Source organism: Bos taurus, chromosome 28 (genome assembly GCF_002263795.3).
Source record: "Bos taurus isolate L1 Dominette 01449 registration number 42190680 breed Hereford chromosome 28, ARS-UCD2.0, whole genome shotgun sequence".
NCBI classification, from domain to species: Eukaryota; Metazoa; Chordata; class Mammalia; order Artiodactyla; family Bovidae; genus Bos; species Bos taurus.
In genome coordinates this window covers 29,446,651-29,467,428 of record NC_037355.1, presented here as the reverse complement: position 1 = coordinate 29,467,428, position 20,778 = coordinate 29,446,651, and the positions used below count along the sequence as shown (strand labels likewise).

The 20,778-nt window shown below is 36.1% G+C and overlaps 1 protein-coding gene across 7 annotated transcripts in view; it reads left to right on the top strand.

Annotated features, from left to right (window-relative positions):
• PPP3CB (protein phosphatase 3 catalytic subunit beta) overlaps positions 1 to 20,778 on the top strand; it is a 47,944-nt gene that overhangs the window by 6,573 nt on the left and 20,593 nt on the right. For all 7 annotated transcript variants that reach the window (XM_024986807.2, XM_024986804.2, XM_024986806.2 and 4 more), the window contains exons 2-9: positions 8,367 to 8,567; positions 9,266 to 9,390; positions 12,220 to 12,331; positions 14,120 to 14,265; positions 14,531 to 14,670; positions 14,778 to 14,855; positions 14,961 to 15,055; positions 17,794 to 17,919. In XM_024986807.2, coding sequence (XP_024842575.1) covers positions 8,367 to 8,567; positions 9,266 to 9,390; positions 12,220 to 12,331; positions 14,120 to 14,265; positions 14,531 to 14,670; positions 14,778 to 14,855; positions 14,961 to 15,055; positions 17,794 to 17,919 — 1,023 coding nt within the window. The remainder of the gene's footprint in view (positions 1 to 8,366; positions 8,568 to 9,265; positions 9,391 to 12,219; positions 12,332 to 14,119; positions 14,266 to 14,530; positions 14,671 to 14,777; positions 14,856 to 14,960; positions 15,056 to 17,793; positions 17,920 to 20,778) is intronic.

Here is a 20,778-nt window from a genome sequence, read left to right as displayed (position 1 = left end):
GAAAATCCCATGGATGGAGGAGCCTGGTAGGCTGCAGTCCATCTGGTCGCTAAGAGTCAGGCACGACTGAGCGACTTCACTTTCCCTTTTCACTTTCATGCATTGGAGAAGGCAATGGCAACCCACTCCAGTGTTCTTGCCTAGAGAATCCCAGGGACAGAGGAGCCTAGTGGGCTGCCGTCTGTGGAGTCACACAGAGTCGGACACGACTGAAACGACTTAGTAGTATTTATTGAACCTTTCCTTAAAGCATGTGGCTAATGCATGCTTCTACCCCTGGCAGCTGGGTGGGTTATACCATTTTTCCTCATCAGGAGATTTTGATGACTCTCAGTCAGAAGAGCATTGTCGCTGTGTTGATATAAGACAAGTGGTACTGGAGTAGCATTCTGAAGACCTCAGTTTCAATCATGACTCTATCCCTTACTAGTTGAAACACCTGGAGAGAGCCATTAACTTGTGTGAACCTGTTATCCTCTCTGTGAAATTGAGATAAAATTGTCCTACCAAACTCATAGGATGTCTCTGAGAATCATAGGATTGTGTATATGAAAGCATTTTGTAAACTGTAAACAAAGCACTAGAAATACATTGTCATTGCTATATAAATTAGTGTACTGCTACTGCTGCTAAGTCGCCTCAGTCATGTCCGACTCTGTACGACCCCCATAGACGGCAGCCCACCAGGCTCCCCCGTCCCTGGGATTCTCCAGGCAAGAACACTGGAGTGGGTTGCCATTTCCTTTTCCGATGCAGGAAAGTGAAAAGTGAAAGTGGAGTTGCTCAGTCATGTCCAGCTCTTAGCAACCTCATGGACTGCAGCCTACCAGGCTCCTCCATCCATGGGATTTTCCAGGCAAGAGTACTGGAGTGGGGTGCCATTGCCTTCTCCAAACTTAGTGTAAAGATAAGTAATTTAGAAACTGTAACTCATGTTTCATTAATTCAGTAAATGTTCATTAGTACCTATGTTCTAATCACTAGGTATATGGCGATGAAAGACAGCTTGCTCCCTTTCAAGGAGCTCATAAGCTTGAGCGGGAGGCAAGGTAGTTACAGTGTAGCTGATAGGCACCACGCTGTAGGCGGCATCATATGCTTTGCTATGAAACCACAAAGGAGGGGGCACCATTAACCTAGCCATCTACAGGAACATTTTTCAAGAATTGGAACACTGATATGAAGTTTAAGGACAAAGAAAAATTAGACAATGTGGAAATAGTGTACCCATAAATAATAGGGAATGCAGTGTACAGAGGTTTTTTTGAGTGATGTTATTTTAAAAATGAAAATAACATCTGGAGTATAGTATGTGACTGGAATATGAGTAGTGGCAAAAGATGAGGGTTGGAAATATAGGCAAGGGTCAGATTAGAAGGGATTTTGTATGACATGTTAAAGTACAGAATTTGGATTTTACGTGATGCATCCAGTTTTGCAACAGGAGGATGTTGAGTTCTGAATTTTAAAAAGAGTATTCTGAGTTACTGTGAAACCTGGGCAAAATTGAAAAGATTTTTGTAATTTTTGGGGAAAAAAGTCCTTATTCAGTGTCTTGGAACCAAAGGGATGAAACCAGGTAAGAGAATTATCTAGGACCTGTTTATTGGCTGTGTTAGGGTGAGGAAGAAAAAGACTTTTAGGATAATTTCCAGATAAATAACTATATTGGTTCAGAGGGAAAGTTCATGCATTAAGTTTTGGCTGTGTTAAGTTTAATATACTTATGGAACATCCAAGTGGAGATATTTAATAGTTAAATAGGGATTTCGAGTTTAGTGGCACAGTCTGGACTGAGTAATCTATTTGGGAGTCCACAAAATATAGATTTTGGTTGAAGCCATAGTTATGAATGAGAGGAGTATAATATGAGGACCAAGGACAGAATCCTCAGCCACACTGTCATAGGATTAGGAAAAGGACTAGAAGTTCATGAGATAGGCTAATCAGGTATGACCAGAGAATTATGGGAAAAACCAGGTGAGTGATTTCAAGAACCCGAGAGAGAGAGAGTTATAAGGTGAAGGAATAGAGCAGAAGCCAGATAAATGTGGGTTGAGGAAAGAAGACAAAAAGTGAAAAAATGACGGTATCCACTGTAGATTACTCTTTCAAGAAGCTTAGTTGTAAAATATACGATATATATGGCAGAAACAGGGATGAGGAGTAAGGGAAAATTACTTTTGGGGTTGTTTTTAAGATCATAGAGAATTGCGTACAGTCTTCCCTTAGTATCTGTGGGGATTTGATTCCAGGATACCCATCCCTCTTCCAAAATCAGTGGATGCTCAAATCCCTTCTATAAAATGGTGTAATATTTGGATATAGCCTATCTGTATCCTCTCATTTACTTTAAATCATTTCTAAATTACTTATAATACCTAGTACAATGTAAATAATATGTAAATAGTTGCTGCTGCTGCTGCTGCTGCTAAGTCGCTTCAGTCGTGTCCGACTCTGTGTGACCCCATAGACGGCAGCCCACCAGGCTCCCCCGTCCCTGGGATTCTCCAGGCAAGAACACTGGAGTGGGTTGCCATTTCCTTCTCCAATGCGTGAAAGTGAAAAGTGAAAGTGAAGTTGCTCAGTCGAGTCCGACTCTTAGCGACCCCATGGACTGCAGCCCACCAGGCTCCTCCGTCTATGGGATTTTCCAGGAAAGAGTACTGGAGTGGGGTGCCATTGCCTTTTCCGAAGTAGTGCTAGAGAGGCAAATTCAATATTCTCTTTTTGAAATTTTATTTTTAAAATATTTTCTATCTGTGGTTGGTTGAATCCTCACATGCCAACCTGTCATTTTGGAGGGCTGACTGTATGTTTATCTCCTCAAAGGGAAGACCCCATGGAGAGTTGGAGGCAGGAAACACAGAATAAGGGCATGGGTGGGTGGGAAGGGTGACTGAAGTGAAGATGTTGGGGGTGGGGTGGGATTCAAAGCACAGTAGAATGTTTAGTATTGGGTGGGAGGAATCCTCTTTCTTGAGATAGGAAGAAATGTAAAGATGGATACTGGTATAAATGTAGATGGAGAGGAGCAGAAAGATGACATTTGGTCTGAAGGTCTCAATTTTCTCCAAAAAAGATGCAAAGTTGATTACTGAGTAAGAGAGAAATTAAGTTTAGGATTCAAGGAAGAGGTGACCATTTGAAATCTCCACTGAGGAGAATGGGAGAGAGCACAGACAAGGATGTTTAATTGGATTGCTGGCAAGTGCCAATGACCAACAAAGTTGGAGACCATTAATTTGTATAAGCACTGAACTATTTTGATGATTTTTTACTTAATGTCCAACTTTAGAAACTAGCTCATTCAAGAATTGGAGTTTTATAAGTAGAAGTAGAAAAGAACAAAACAATTCAGGATGTTGTTTAAAAAGTGGGTGGTTGATGGGATAGCTTCAAAATTACAGGAAGCAAAGGTTTCCAGAAGTAGTTGATTAGGGGACATGTCCAGGTTCTTCATATAATTGGAGAACAAATAGAGAAAAGGGAGTGAGTCTGAAAGCATTAGAAATTTTGGTCATGGAGTAAGAGATTGGAGTTCAGGATTTCAGAGGTGGAGCAAAAATTATGGGCAAGGCTGAGAAAGTTTAAGTGGAGTGGAGCTCAGAACCTCTCATTTCTTGGGTTTACATAGGTCATCTTCAGGGACATTGATGATGGTGGTGCTTAGAGAGGAGAAAGCTTTTGAACTAGGAACCCGAGTTTCATGTGAGAGTTGACCAGAAGTATAGTAGATGGCTGCTAAGTCACTTCAGTCGTGACCGACTCTGTGCGATCCCATAAACGGCAGCCCAGTAGGCTCCCCCGTCCCTGGGATTCTCCAGGCAAGAACACTGGAGTGGGTTGCCATTTCCTTCTCCAGTGCATGAAAGTGAAAAGTGAAAGGGAAGTGGCTCAGTCGTGTGCGACTCTTAGCGACCCCATGGACTGCAGCCTACCAGGCTCCTCCGTCCATGGGATTTTCCAGGCAAGAATACTGGAGTGGGGTGCCATTGCCTTCTCCGTAGATGGCTAGGACAAGAATAAACTAGCCAGAAGACATGAACCTCAAAGGAGGCAGCATTTTCTTCTTCACAGGAGTGATGATGTTAGATGTGGAAATGGAGAGCTAAAAGACTGTAGCCTTTTCTGCTCAGAGTGGTGGGAATTCTGGAGGCTGAATTAAGAGGATTGGGAGGGAGGGGAACAGCCTGAGGATGTTCTTGTTCAGTCGCTGAGTCCTGTCTGACTCTGCGACCCCATGAACAGCCACATGCCAGGCTTCCCTGTCCTTCACTGTCTCCCGGAGTTTGCTCTTACTCATGATGTGAATAAAAGAAATACAGAGAAAAAATTCAAGAAGAACTTATTTTGGACAGTTGCGAGTAATGGCAGTGATGAAAAGCACAGACATCTGAATGCTACTTTGGAGTAGAGTTTTCAGGTGGCACAGGCTGTGCCCCACATTTTTTTGGAGGCCTCACTGGGCTGATAGTTTGGAGTCTTTGCTTAGGGTTGGGCAACAGGGGAAAGCTCCTCTGTTTATTGGCCATTCACATTGTATGTACATACATTTATGTGCTGGTTTTTCCCTATCTAAAACTTAGAAGAGTTGGAACACAGGAATAGTTGGCTAAAGACAAATTAGAAATGTAAAAAAACAATTAAAAACCTAAAATTAGATGGAAATGCTTTAAAAGTACCTTAGGAGTTGCAAAATGGTAGTAGAGAATATTAATTTCTCAATTAATAGCAAATTCAACCCTCTATTGACCACCAGTGTCAGTAATTAATTTCCTATCAGGCCAGATTCTATTTGGTCAGTTTTCTTTTGCTTAGTTATATCACCTGCTATGGCTCCTTTTTCCACCTGCCAAAGAGCACAGTGCCTTTTTGCCTCTTATTTTCTTATTTACTGATACATTAAAACATTTTTCCAAAACGGTCTACTCTCCCGTTTCAGTGTTGTGTTTAGTTTTCATCTGCTTTTACCTATGGTGACATTTCTTCACCCCTCTACCTGCCCATTCCTTAAAAGGTATTGCAGCTGTTGTTGAGATTTAAAAGTATGCCTTGAATTGAAAAAGAAATGGAAAACACAGGTCTGGGGGCAGTGTATACTTGTTTCCCCCAAATGAGTAAGACATTCTGACTCTTGGTTCAGGAGGAGCAGTAGCTCGGTGTGACTTGCAGTGGGGCATCACAGTGTGCGTGAGAACATGCAGTGCCACAGGTGGCTGGCTGATGCAGGGGAGGGCCTCCCACTTAGGTTTTTAGGAAGTTCTGTATTTTGAACAAAGTTCAGCTATTAGTGGAATTATGTTGTTGATTATTAGGAATTATGTTCTGCATAATCTGGAATGCAGCATCTTAAACAGTATCTCTTTTCCTGAGTAGAGGAAAAATTCTCTTGGCCTGATGAGAAAAATATCCCAGTTTGATCTCAGAAATTTTTATTTAAGAGATATTTAAACTTTATATTTTCGTAATGTCCCAAAAGTAACTTTTGATTTATTTAGCAATTGTTAATTTCTGTAGTTTTTAAACAGTTGATTTACTGATAGTGGCAAATTTGGTTATAGCATACAGTATGCTGCTGCTGCTGCTAAGTCACTTCAGTCGTGTCCGACTCTGTGCGACCCTATGGACAGCAGCCCACCAGGCTCTGCCGTCCCTGGGATTCTCCAGGCAAGAACACTGGAGTGGGTTGCCATTTCCTTCTCCAATGCATGAAAGTGAAAAGTGAAAGTGAAGTCCCTCAGTCGTGTCCGACTCCTAGCGACCCCATGGACCGCAGCCCACCAGGCTCCTGTGTCCATGGGATTTTCCAGGCAAGAGTACTGGAGAAGGTTGCCCTTGCCTTCTCCGGTAGCATATAGTATAATAGTCTGTTTAATCTTTGGTTGAAGAAAAACATACATTAATAAAGGTTTTTATTTTTTTAGAATCTGACATAGCTATATTTGAGCGGCCCCATGGACTGTAGCCCACCAGGCTCCTCTATCCATGGGGATTCTCCAGGCAAGACATAACTGGAGTGGGTTGTCATGCACTCCTCCAGGGGATCTTTGCAACCCAGGGATCGAACCCGGGTCTCCCGAATTGCAGGTGGATTCTTTACCATCTGAGCCACCAGGGAAGTCCTATTTGGGGTACTTTAATGCCTTGTTCTAGATGCAGTAAAATAATGGGAATAAATGTGTTCTCAAGAAGGGGGCGGGAAAAGCAAGTTTTGTTTTACTATCAAAAAAACGTAAAAGCTAGAGAGATTGATGATTTCAAAGTCTTTTAGAAATGGTTTGTATTCCTCTGCTTTAGTTCTTATTTCACTTCTAAGAACTGAGCTCTTCCTAAATCATTTTTCTGCTATGAGAATATGGTTATTTATTATTCTTTCTTAGGTAATTGATAAAATTCTAACCCAGTCCCCTGTTTTAGTTACTTTAAGTTGAACTGTGAAGAAGCAGTCCATCCTATACTTTGCCAGTCTTCTGTATAATAATTGATAATCACAGTGATGGTCAGGAAGATACTGTGTAGTCTATGCCCATACACAAAGTGAGTTTTTTCTTTAAAAATTTATTTCAGAAAAGAGAGAAATACATTTGGGTCTATATGTAGACTACATTCTTACTATAAATTTCTTTCTTTTTTTTTTGAAAAACAAAGTACTATTTGGTAAAAAGCCTAAAACTGCTTCAACCCAAGCTGATTTTGAATGCATAAAGAGGTCATTTGTTGGATTCAGTTAAAAAGGAATAAAGAATTTTAACAGATATATAATAACTTTTCCTAGGCACATGACCTTAAGGTAGATGCCATTGAAAATGGACTTTCATGTTCTCTATTCCACTTAACAGATTTCAATTTAAAACAATACAGTTGGTAAATACTTGCGGAAATCATAAATATATGCTACAGGAGTAAAAAGGCCAACTATTTCAGTAGTTAGACAAGTGGAAATTGTGTTTTAGGATAAATTTGCAGCAATAGCATTGAACATGTATTTAAAAAGTGCTGTATCTTAAGCAACTTAAATGGAAGGGAGGATGATTTGCTTATAAAAGTGTTTTAGATGACGAAAAATGAATCCAGTGGCAAGGAATGCACTGCTGTCAAAAATGTGTGTAAAGATTTTGAATGAAACTGTTATGTGAAAAATGAAGGTGAGAGAAAAAGCAGTATTTTATTAATATTATTTTAAGTATATATATGCATCTAGATTAATTTAAATCTGTAAGTAAACGTTTGGCTGTTTTAATCTATATTTCTAGAAATTTCTGGGCTTCCCTGGTAGCTCAGCTGATAAAGAATCCTCCTGCAATGCAGGAGAGCCTGATTTGATTTCCTGGGTCAGAAAGTTCCCCTGGAGAAGGGATAGGCTACTCTCTCCCATATTCATGGGCTTCCCTGGTGGCTCAGACCATAAAGAATCCGCCTGCAGTGCAGAAGATCTGGATTCAATACCTGGGCTGAAAAGATCCGCTGGAGGAGGCATGGCAGCCCACTCCAGAATGCTTGCCTGGAGAAACCCCATGGACAGAGGAACCTGGCAGGCTATGGTGCATGGGGTCGCAGAGTCGGACACAGCTGAGCAACTAAACACAGCACAGAAATTTCTGCTCAAGTTGGCCAGCAGGCATTGTTTTATATATTTTTATTGGGAAGTTGGTCAGTCACCTTATATTTGGGATTTCTATTTATGCTTGTATGATATTATATTTATTATACTTCATTTAAGATGAAGAGTGTGTAATATGTTTTGAGAGTTTTATCAAAAAATGTTTTAGTTAGCTTTAGTTAAAGCTAGGGAGAAGGCAATGGCACCCCACTCCAGTACTCTTGCATGGAAAACCCCATGGATGGAGGAGCCTGGTGGGCTGCAGTCCATGGGGTCGCTAAGAGTTGGACACGACTGAGTGACTTCACTTTCAGTTTTTCACTTTCATGCGTTGGAGAAGGAAATGGCAACCCACTCCAGTGTTCTTGCTTGGAGAATCCCAGGGGCAGGAGGCCTGGTGGGCTGATGTCTATCGGGGTCACACAGAGTCAGACACGACTGAAGTGACTTAGCAGCAGCAGCAGTTAAAGCTAAAACATTTCTTTTAGTTAAAGAAAGCTCTAGTTATCCTGAAAAAACTTAATTTTGTGAGACAATTCATTTTTCTAATAATTCTCATGTTATATATAATTTTAAAAAGAAGTGTAATTTGATTTCTCTTTTTAAGAAAGCTTTTAAATGTTAATACCTCTATCTAGTAAATGAAGAAACAAAACAAAAACTTCAGCTTTTCAGTTTTGACTCTTACTTACCTAGATCCATTGATTAGTTTTTATGTTAATATATTAATAGTGATTTTTTTTATTAATTAAAAAAATTGCAGCTGTTCCTTTCCCCCCAACACATCGCTTGACATCTGAAGAAGTATTTGATATGGATGGGATACCCAGGGTTGATGTTCTGAAGAACCACTTAGTAAAAGAAGGTCGGGTAGATGAAGAAATTGCACTTAGAATTATCAATGAGGGTGCTGCCATTCTTCGGAGAGAGAAAACTATGATAGAAGTAGAGGCTCCAATTACAGGTACACTTATTTCTGTTTTGGATATTATTTTTTTTACTGTACCATTATTTACCTAATTATAAAACTGTTTCTTCTTCATGCATATTATATACTAAATTAGTATTACATGGACATTATCTTGAATTTCCAGATTATTTCCTATAACTTTTGAAAGTTTTTGCCTGTTTTCAATGAAGAAACATGATCCTAAATAATCTGAGTGCAGAAGTTAGTCTAATATGCTTTTATGAAGGTTTCATCAGTTGAGTTGGCCATCATTGAATTTGATTCAACAAATACTTATTTACTATGCTTTCAGTCATCAGGGGCAAATACCTCAGTGCCATATCAGATACCAAAAATGATCATTCAGAAGTCATCAGAAAATAAGGAGTTAGAATGGATATTTTACTGCCAATATAATTTTATCATCCTAAGATGTGCATGCTTGACTTCCTAAAGAAGAGTTTTATAAATTTAGATGAAAATTTTGTCACTTACTACAAATTTTAATACTCTTGTTATATCTTGTTCTAGATCTTGAGCACATGAACAGTTGGGTACACATTATCCCTGTCATGACTCTTCATAGATTGCTTCCGTCTTAGATCTTTCTTGATAGAATTTTATGCTCTCTCTCATGTAGACGAAATTAGAATTTAAGTAAAATTTGTTATTTTAGAGTTTTTTTTTCATATCTAATAATCTTCTTGTTTCAGTGTGTGGTGACATCCATGGCCAATTTTTTGATCTGATGAAACTTTTTGAAGTAGGAGGATCACCTGCTAATACACGATACCTTTTTCTTGGTGATTATGTGGACAGAGGTTATTTTAGTATAGAGGTAATAATCATATACTATCATTTGATTTGCTTTTAAGTGTTATCATAGATGATTTCTATTACTTCCTCATAAAATAAGTTCTTTAAATTACCTGTGTTGGGTTCTTTTTAATACTTCTGCATATTCTGAAGTTTTTAGGTAAAGCTATTATTTATTCCTCTTTTGTCTTGCAAACTATTCTCTTAATTTTTGTGTGTGTTACTGTAATTACCATTTCCCAGTGGAAATTATAAGCAAAATGAGGGGCCTTTATTGCCCTGTTATCTAGTGGCCCTGAGGAGCTAATGCTGTTTATCTCTCTTGCCCTTAAAGGCATTTAGCCATGCAAAAAAAAAAAAAAGATTAATTGTATTTTTCTAATTAAATAAAATAGAATGCTTTTATCACTTAAACTCTACTGCTTCTGTCTTTCCTCCTGTAGCCATTAAGACCCAAGTATATCATATGGAATCTTTATGTATTCTAAAAGTATTAATCAGCTTTTAAAAACTTGAGAGGCATTAAAATGACCTGTTTATTATCACTTAATAGTAGATTGTTCTTTTTGCTCCTTTTATTTTTCTAATTATAAAAATTAAGACATAGAACAATTTGTGTTTTCTAATATATGCATTTCTCCCCTTTTTTGGAATGAAAATGAACTCCTATTATAATGTTCTGTAACTTCTTTTTTTTATTAATTCCTATGCTCTGATGTCATGCCAGTTCAACTATAAATTTACAGCATCATTTTTAATAGCTGCATTGTATTCTGTTGACTAAACTAGTCACAGTCAATCAATTCTTATTGTTAGGCATTTAAGGTATTCCCAGTTTTTTGCCATGGCAGTTGATGCTTCAGTGGACCATATTATTTATACGTCTTTATATACTTGCCCAGTTATTTCTATAGGACAAATTCTTAGAGGTTAAATTGTTGAGTAGAAGCTCCGCAAATAGATAGGTGTGTTATCATTAATGTGTTTCAAGCATATTGTAAGCAGTTAACATGCTTGATTAATTTTTACAACAAAGTTATGAGGTAAGTACTATTATTTTATCCATTTTATAGAGGAGCCTGAGGCTTGGAAAGGTTAAATAACTTGCCCAAGGTCATATTGTTAGTAAGTGGTGGAGCTAGGCAGTTTGAGCCTGTGCTTTTAACCATGTCCTCCACTAGATATTGAAACCTTACCTGATGAATTTCTATGCCAGTTACTGCTGTTTACGTCTCCTGTAGTGTTTTCAGCCTCCGTTCTGAGGTATACTGGGATCCCTGGTGGGAAAGGGAGCTCCAGGCTCTGTCCATCCAAATTCCCTTGGGAATTTTATCATCCTGAGTTGTTCTTTCTGTCCATAGTGTCATCATCAGCCCCTCTCAGTCTTCCCTTGGAGCCTTCAGAAAGCTAGAAATTGGCCCTTCTTGATAGAAAGACTGGGGCCTTTGACAGAAACAATAGAACAATTTTAGGAAGCTTAGTTGGTAACTGAGCGTTTGGTATTAGAGGGTTTTGTAGCAGACTTTTTTTTTTTAAACAAGACTTTTTCTTTTAAGTTTGTTTTTTTTATTTTCAATGTGGACCAATTTTAAAGTCTTTATTGAATTTGTTATACTTTTGTTTTTGTTTTCTGTTTGGTTTTTTTGACACGTGTGATCTTAGTTCCCCCATCAGGGACTGAACCCCCATCCCCTGCACTGTAAGTCTTAACCACTGGACCACCAGGGAAGTCCCTGTAGCTGACTCTTTTAATTCATTTTATTGTTGGAAAGTAATAAAGAATCAGAATAAGTGAAAAGGGCAGGTATTTATTAAGTACTTACCAGGCTTAATTATTTTTTTTCTTGTGAATAAAATGAAATGTGTTACACATTTCAGTTAACCTTAACTTGTTTCAAACAAAGTTTGTGGGAATTCCCTGGCAGTCCAGTGGTTAGGACTCCACACTTTCATTGCCAAGGACCCAGGTTTGATCCCTGGTCAGGGAACCAAGACCTGCAAGCTATGCAGTGCAGCCAAAAAAATAAAGAGTTTGTATTTTCTTTTTGTATGTGATCATGTAAACCAAACTTATTTACATATGAAATAGTCTTTCCTTTTTTTAAACCAAATAAGTAATATGTGAGTCTGTTTCTTAGGTGTATTTAGAGAAAAATAGCTGCTGTTCTAATATTCTTTTTATTTAAAATTGCATTGTCTTTGAATCATTTCAGATAATAAGCACTTAATTATATAAGGCAACATTCATAACGAACAAAGTAAACATAAAACATGACTTTTCTCTTCATTAGGCAGCATGGCATAATGCTTAAAATCAGAGGATTAGAATCCTATCTCCATTACTTAGAGGTTTTGTGATTTTGGACAAGTTACCTAAGCTCTTTGCTTCTGTTTCCTCATTTGTAAAACAGAGATAATATTACATACTTCATAGAGTTGTTTGAGGAATAATTAGTGCTTGGCATATTATGAATACTCAGTAAATATTAGCTGCTATTATTTTTGACATTGTTACTGTTTTATTTATTGGTATACCTAAGGAGGAGACCAATCTGCTAATTGTTTTTACAGCAAACAATTTGTAAGTCAAAAGTAAATTATTTGACTCATTTATTCAACAAATGTTTACTGCTCTTCTTCTACTTGCTAGGTACTTTTCTGATCAGGTGTGAATAAGACAACAAAGTCCCTAATTTCATGGAGCTTATGTTTTAGTAAGGGACAAAGAGAAAAAGATAATAAAAAGATAATGAAGAGTAATAGAAATTATAAGGGTAATAGGGTTAGAGGAAATGAAACAAAGATTAACAAAAACATAAGATTAATTCACTGGAAACATTTTCTTTTGTAGTGTGTCTTATATTTATGGGTCCTGAAGATTCTGTATCCAAGTACATTATTTCTTCTGAGAGGCAACCATGAATGCAGACACCTTACTGAATATTTTACCTTTAAGCAGGAATGTGAGTACTGCCATGAGAACTATTTTCACTTCCTCAGGGTTCTTTTAGAGTGATGTGGGTAGTAAGAGTTTGAAGATTTTATAGTGTAAGATGTAAGAACAGATTTTGTGTCCAAACATGTAAAACTTTCAGGAAGATTGTCTACAGTTCTCTAGTGTTTAATATTATTCAGATGTTTTCATTTCAATATTTCCTATTAAATTTGATTTTTACATATGTACTTAGGAACAGTTTTGAGCTCTGTGTATAGTTTTAATTTTAGAATTATTTTTTTTCTAACAAGAAGAATATGAACCAAGTGAAAAGAAATGTTGCATTGGAGATTTCTCTCCACCAATATTGAGACATTCCCATGAACATTCTTAGCAAATTAATCATCCTGTCATCACTGCAGATTGTTTTATTTATTTTTTAATTATGCAGATTGTGTTATACACACACAGTTGATTAATTGAAGGTCTTAGTCTACAATATTTATCCCATTTCTCTCAAATTTTTATGGCTGTGGTAATCTAATAGCTATAAGCAATCATATAGTATAGAGTTTGACCTTTTCTCACATCTCGTAGCTATGTACTTGTTAGTACTCATGGCTGTATTAAGTCTTAGAATTAAGATTTAAAATTAGAAAATAACTTCAGATTACTGAGATGCAAAACATGATGCAATAAAGATCAATATAGTGACAGGTAGTGGCAGAAGTGGCAAACTCTGATATAACTTCAAAGATCAGGTGGGTAACTTAAATGAATATAAGATGAGGCCTGGAAAGTTCGTGCTTGACCTCAAAGCAATCAAATTAAAGTTTTTATTAAACTGCAGTGTTGGAAAACAGGTCTGTCATCAGACTACCAGTTTATAACCTCTGATTGCTAGATATAGATCTTCTCGTATTTGAATGTTACAGTGTTAAGCAGTGAAATAGGAACTGAATTCTTTTTTTCTTATATAAGTAACAAGCCGTCCAGCAAAATCCCAAAATATCCAGGACTTTAAAAATATAAAGGTGCAAAGGAATACGTATGACAGACTTTTAAAAGTAGATGACCGTTTAATTCTTTAATTCTTTCTTGTGTTACGTTGACTTCTTGCTTCGCTGCTCATTGTAGGCTAAAGGAAACCCTCTGGTCCTCCAAAATAAGAATAAGATCTTTTCTTTTTTTTTAAATTGGATGGACTTTGAATTTTGTTGTGATGTTACAGTAGTCTTCCCTGTAACAAAAAAGTAGTCACTGACTCGTAGAATAAAATAATTAACACTGCCTTTAAGTATAGTACTAATTTTGCCTTACTTGGCCTATAAAGGTAAAGAGTTGAGCTATTTTTAGAGATTTGACTTATTTACTTTTAGTAATATTTTATGACTATCTGCTGCATACACAAAATAAATCTAAGGAGAGCAAATATTTTGTCTTTGTAAGTACAGTAACATTGCTTATCTTTATTGATTCTTATGGGTAAGATGCTGGCCTTTTTTAAAAAAAAAATTTTTTTTTATGCAGTAAAATTTACTCTTTGAAGTATTTAGTTCTCAACTTTAGCAAATGATTAAAGCTGTCTACCATCACAGTCACAATACAGAAAAGTATCATCCCATAAATTCCTCCTTGCTGCCTTTGATACTCACCCCTTTACCAACTCTGAACCCCTAGCTAAAACTTGGCTGTTATCCATATCTTTAATTTTTTTGCCTTGGTTTTAATAGTCATTTATGTATGTGCATGTATATGTTTTAAATGATTAACAAATTATGCAGTTTTCAATTACTGAATTTTTTCTTTTCTCTAGGTAAAATTAAATATTCAGAAAGAGTCTATGAAGCTTGTATGGAAGCTTTTGATAGCTTGCCTCTTGCTGCACTTTTAAACCAACAATTTCTTTGTGTTCATGGTGGACTTTCACCAGAAATACACACACTGGATGATATTAGGAGAGTGAGTATATATTTTAGTAACAAGAGTTGATTCCTATTTATAGCATTTTGTTGAGTAGAGACTAGAAACTTCAAACGTCTCTTCACTGCCAAGATTAGGTAATGGTAAAAATTAATATACTGGTATTTTAAGAAAATATCTTTTAACCATTCAGAACAATGTAGTATGCACAGTATTCAGAGTTGGTACCACTTTCCTTTGTCCATTCCATTCTCACTTTTGACAAGTTATTTCTGCTCTTTGTTTCTTTTTTTTTCTTTCACAGTTAGATAGATTCAAAGAGCCACCTGCATTTGGACCAATGTGTGACTTGCTATGGTCCGATCCTTCTGAAGATTTTGGAAATGAAAAATCACAGGAACATTTTAGTCACAATACAGTTCGAGGATGTTCTTATTTTTATAAGTAAGGAAAAATATTCAAGCTTAATCACATTTTAGTTGTAAAAATAGCATATGCTTTCATTATATAGAAAGTCATTATTTTACTTAATTTTCTCTTTTTCCCCACAGCTATCCAGCAGTGTGTGAATTTTTGCAAAACAATAATTTGTTATCGATTATTAGAGCTCATGAAGCTCAAGATGCAGGGTAAGAACTCTGTTTCCCTGACCCAAATTAACACCTTATATACAAATCAAACTTAGTAACCATGATTGATGCTTTACGATGCATATTAAGTTATTTGTTTTGCAGCTATAGAATGTACAGAAAAAGTCAAACTACAGGGTTCCCTTCATTAATAACAATTTTTTCGGCACCTAATTACTTAGATGTCTACAATAATAAAGGTAAGATGTTGTTGATAAAAAAATATTGTTAAACAACTTAGTATTTTAATTGACTTATTTTTTGAAAATATAGTAGAAAAGGGGCATTGTTTGAAACTGTAACTATCCAAATCTCTTTATGAAAAAATATAAGATATAAGGGAGGGGAGAGGACAAGAAATGAAAATCCAAAATGTGAAACTTAAGTCATAACATTAACCATTTCACAGCTTTGTCATTTACAAAAACTGCCTGTGAAAGAATGTTCTGAGGTAACTCTGTCAAGTAAAAATGCACATGATTTTCTCAAACTCCCCTTTCTTAAATCTTTTCTCTTATAATCAAGAGAATGTTTTCTTGTTTGCATAAAGCTGCTGCTGCTCCTTTGACCATTTCATGTATTTGGACTATATGGTTGTTTGCCCTGTTTCTTGTTTTATGTTCACTGATGTAGGTTTTCTTTTCCTTTCTTATTCTCTACTTTTATATCCACTGCCCCATGATGATTTGTAATTGAACCTTTATTTAATTCAATCCGACCTTCTTTCAGGAAGACAGTCTCCCCTTTCCTTTCTTTTTACTGCTCTTTCTTCCTTTTTTTCTTATGTCTTTGTAATTTACCTTCTTTTCTAGTGGTTTATATTCCATCTCCTTCCCTCCAAATTTGATCTGTCTGTAACAACTGGGTTTCCTTTAACTTGGAACATAATTCACTGAGAGATAATACCAAAGGATCTTAATCTAGTTAAGTTTGTGCCAAGGACATTGAAGATGAGCTTGAGTATGTTTAGGCAGTTCACATTTTCAGAAGAGGAAATCCAGAAGCCAGCTCCTATTCTGTCTTGACATGTCAGAAATTCAGTTGACTATGCCATAGTTCCCAAGGTCAGACAGGAGTGGTTGTGCCAGGAGTAAAGAACAGAGGGTTAAAGATTTTTTAAAGTACATTTAATGAGGTCATTGCTAAATACGGGTTTGTGGTGTGAGTTCAAAAGAGGAGCAAAATAGAGTTTTTGGAAGATTATAGGTGATAGTTAAAAGGTTAAAACATTTACCTGAGATCAGATAGTAGCAGTAGCAGGCTATCAAATAGCTTGGATACAGGGTATGTTGTAAGAACTCCATACTATATTAATCACCAAAACAACCATACCATTGAGATTACCCGAGTTGGTGGTCTTTAGAAACTATAATGCCTCCAAGGATTATACCAGTGCTAAGATAATCATTTAAATTATATCTTGTTTTATAAATTTTGAAACTTCTATAAAGGTACCTAATGAAGCAAGCCTTCATTTTTAAAGAAAAATACATCTAAGTTTGGACTCCATTCTCCGAATTGATTTGTTATATTTAACTTTGTACCTGTAACCTCCCTTTGTTAGTATTAAAGGAACTGGTGTTCAGTGGTCAGTTGATTACTGCCATACTGGTTGTCCTTTGTGAGTTTAACTCAGGAGATTAACGGATACTTTTCTTAGTACTCCAAAAAGAAACTCAAACCATTCAATCTGTCTTGTCAAAATCAAATGTCTCTTGATAGTGCCAATTCTGTACATGGTGTTAATGATTTGAGTGCTTACATGGTACAGGACGTGTTCATAATGTTTCATTCCATCTATAGGGCAATTTTCTAGATTCTTTATCTTTCTCTTTTTTTAAATTAAAAGCTTGGTATCAGTCCTTAATTTCTGAGGCTAAATTTGAAATACATTTATTTCATGGGAATTTCATCAGAGAAACAAAACTCTACATCAGCTAGAATCCCAAATCATGGAATTTAATACATACATTTCAGTGCTTTACATTAAATTAAAAAAAAGTAAGCACATAACTATTATAGTATCTGCCAAACATTTTATACTTTTTTGTAGTTTCACGTGAACTATATTCTCTGACCTTAAACTTCTGAGATAGGCAGGATGTTTTATAAATGAGAAACAGATTAGTTAAATAATTTACTATTACACATATGGTATATACTGTAGTTTAGATTAGAATCTAGCCCATTAATCCAATGTTCCATAAAATAATGTAACCAGTGCCTGAAATCTTTATCAGGTTAATTTAAGGTATTATTTATATCAACTTACGAAGCTTTAGAAAGATACTTGAAATTGAGATGAGTATGTTACTTTGAGTTTTTCTCTTTTGGTATTTTAATGGAATTTTTTCCTAAATGAAGTGAAATATTCCTTTGTAGTAGTTTCACTTGATTTCTTTTAATACATGAAATAAGTACATTCTTGTATTCATAAATAAAATGTTCCAAATGTTTCTTTTTCTTCTCTGTGTTTTTTTTTTTTCTTGCTTTATTTCCATTTAGCTGTCCTTTTCAGGTTGCCTGCAACTAAAAAGAACCCTCTTAAATTCCTCCAACTTGTATGAACTCTTAGACCTAGAAAATTGCTCATTGCTGTTCTGTGTTTCCTCAAAAAAACTGAGTTCTCACAATTTTGGATTTAGTAAACGTGCATGTTGGATTATTTGTATTGGATTATAAAGTACAACAAGCATTCTAGAAAGATTGGGAATTTCATTAATAATGACAAGTAAATATCTATGTTCTACATAAAACTGTGTTGGAAGCAAAAAGTGTATTACTACTAAAAATTAGTTCCTACCTCTCTACTACCCTTCATTCCACTCACCCCTTGACTTCCCACCCACCTTAAAAGATATTTTTTCTGCTTTTATGTGTTTTAGACTTTTGGGGCTAAAGACAAATTGTTACATTGACATTCAAACTTATCTTGCAGCTGCTGTATTAAAGTATGAAAATAATGTGATGAATATTCGACAGTTTAACTGTTCTCCACATCCTTATTGGTTGCCCAATTTTATGGATGTTTTCACATGGTCTTTACCGTTTGTTGGAGAAAAAGGTATGATTTTTGTTTTAAAAAAGTTGTTATACTGTTATATTTATTCCAGTTTACTATTGCAGGCACATACTACTTGCTAAAGGGAGCTGAAGTCTAGTTTCACTGTGGATACAGCTCTGCTTGTGTCAGTGGGTGTGGATATGAGAGCCTCAAAGATATTTGAGTTAGCTGTTTACAGCCCCCATGTGAGGGTATCTGGGGGACTGGGAGAAGACTTATAAATAGCCTGATGTTGTCTTCAGCTGTTGGGTTTTCTTTCTTTTTTTCTTTAGCTTAAATCTTTTATGAAGGAATGGAGAGATGGCTTTGCTTTGGAACTGACGCTTTTGCATATTTTAACATCACTCTTGGGGATGTCATGGCAATTCATGGGAGAATTTAATAGCCTTCATTTGGGGCAGTATTAGTCATTTTGTAGCAGCTCTGTACTGTCAGAAATGATAAAGAGAAATTCAGGTTCTGACCTAATATTTCTTCTCCTATATGGAGCAATATGTTATATGTATATAATTTTAGTGGTAATGGTTTCCTGATAATTTAGAGATTCCTATTAGTATGTACTTAATAGGCTTAAAAAAGCATAAATACTATTTAAGAGGTTTTATTTTTGTTTTTTATTTTAGTTCTGTAGAGTTCTTAAGACTTCCTTACTTTATCACATTCTTCTTTTTCCATTTTAGCGTTAATTTTCCGATGAGGCAATACCTCAGTTTCCATATGTGGAATATGAGTATTAGAGTATAGATATGATTGTAAAACATTTTGTTCTATATCCCTCTCTATTTTTTCTCACCTCCTCTATGTTACAAAATGTTCCTTTCTGCCTGAGATATGTTACTTCTGCCAAGGCATTTTTGGTTCTAAAATTCAGAGTTACTACTTAAACTGTATGTTCAACAGGTTTTTTGCAGATTCCCTTTGGGCTTCATCAGTTACTCCGTAGGTCAGCATTAATATGGAGATAGAATTACCCACTTTAGCAATTGAGAAGGGGGCCAGTAAAGGGCTTAGGTGCAAGGGATGCATTACACTTATAACCTTCTATCTTTGGTATATGAGAAATAGTTCAATCATAGCCTCATCAGGCTAAAGGGAATTTAAGAATTCATCTTGTTTATTCTCCTGCCTCCAGGCTAGACTGCAACACAACTGTTTTAACGTAGTATGAGTGGGATGGGGAGTGGGGAAAGCAGGGAAGATAAGTAGGAGGAAAACGGATATTTCTAATTTGATTTTCTGATGCCTCCACGAAAAAGGAAGTAGTTCATTATATCTAATCTAAATGTTTATGCTATGAGTATTCAAACAAAGAGAAGTTAATAGGTTTTCTCAGCTAATGCACCTGTCAAAAACCAGGGCATCTGATTTTTGCCCTGGTTTTAGATAGAATTTTAGATCTCTTAGTGATCACAATCATGTAGTCTAACTCCTTTTGAGAGATGAGAAAACTTAATCTAGTTTCTGTGGCTCTCTCAGAAGTGAAAGTGGATTTCTTTCAGTGATCCTGTATTTGAAGTCTGCTACAAAGTGATCTTTTGTTCTTTTTTGCCACTCTACATCATCTTAGCTATTGTGAGGAAGTATTCAAACTATCTGACCATTTTTGTTGTTTTTCTGTGAATCTTCTCTAAATTATTCATATCTTTCTAAAATCAGAATTTCAGATTTGAACATTATACACAAATAGAATTCTAACCAGTGTTGAACACAGTAAGAAAATTTTCTTAAACTCTTTGCATATTTTTCCATTTTAATACACGTTAGCTGTTTAAATAGCCTATTTACTTCTTCATTCTAATGAAAATTTTCTTTTGGTGTGAAAATCTGCAAATGACTCTTCATTGGATTCCACATTGAGAAAACCAGTTTGACTCTGATCTAGTCCCTGGGAGGCAACTAACCTAGCCAGAGGCTTCCTTGAAGGCTGGTTTAATCCCAAAGTTAGGTGAAAGTAGTTTTTTAACCTTTTGTGGACTTTTTACTTCATTTTTAAAAAATCTTATGTTATAAAACTTGCAGCATATAAAAGGTAGAGCGAATAATATGATGAATTACTATGTGCCAATTATTCAGCTTTGACAGTTATCAAATCATGGCCAATACTGTGTCATTTATATCCCCATCCACTGCTCCCTATCCCACACCTCAGTTGTTTTGAATCAGATCTCAGCTGTTATTTTTTGTATGTATAAATATTATAGAATGAATCTCAGAGATAAGATTAAAACCCTTTTGAGAACGTGGTGAAAGTTAGAGACTTTTACACCGCCCAGAAAATTTCATGTATGAAATACATGTATAATCTTTACATATGTAACATTTTGAGGATGCTCATAGATCTGAAGCGAATTGGTAATGCCATCAGGTTTATTGGCCGCAATTTAAGAACCTCTGTTTCAGAGAATCCAGTATGGTGTGATCTGCCATAGAAGGTCATATATGTAAGATTTGTTCATTTACCAGATTTTTTTTGGAATTAACAGGAGAAGGAGATTCTATCTGAGAGATTAAAGTAGCATTTGAACTGGGGCTTAAAGAATGTTGGAATTGTGCAGGTAGATGTGAGCAAGACAGTTTTAGGAGAAGGTACTTCCCAAGGCTGAGTCTGACAGAAAGAAAGAAATAAGGTCACTGACAAATGTTTAGGAGTTCAATTTGATTAGCAAGTAATGTTTGAAAGATGAAATGAAATGTTCATCACTTAGTTGTGTCCGACTTTTTTGCAACCCCATGGACTGTAGCCTGCCAGGCTTCTTTGTCCTTGGGATTCTCCAGGCAAGAATACTGGAGTGGATTGCCATTCCCTTCTCCAGGGGATCTTCCCAACCCAGGATTTGAACTTGGGTCTCCCACATTGCA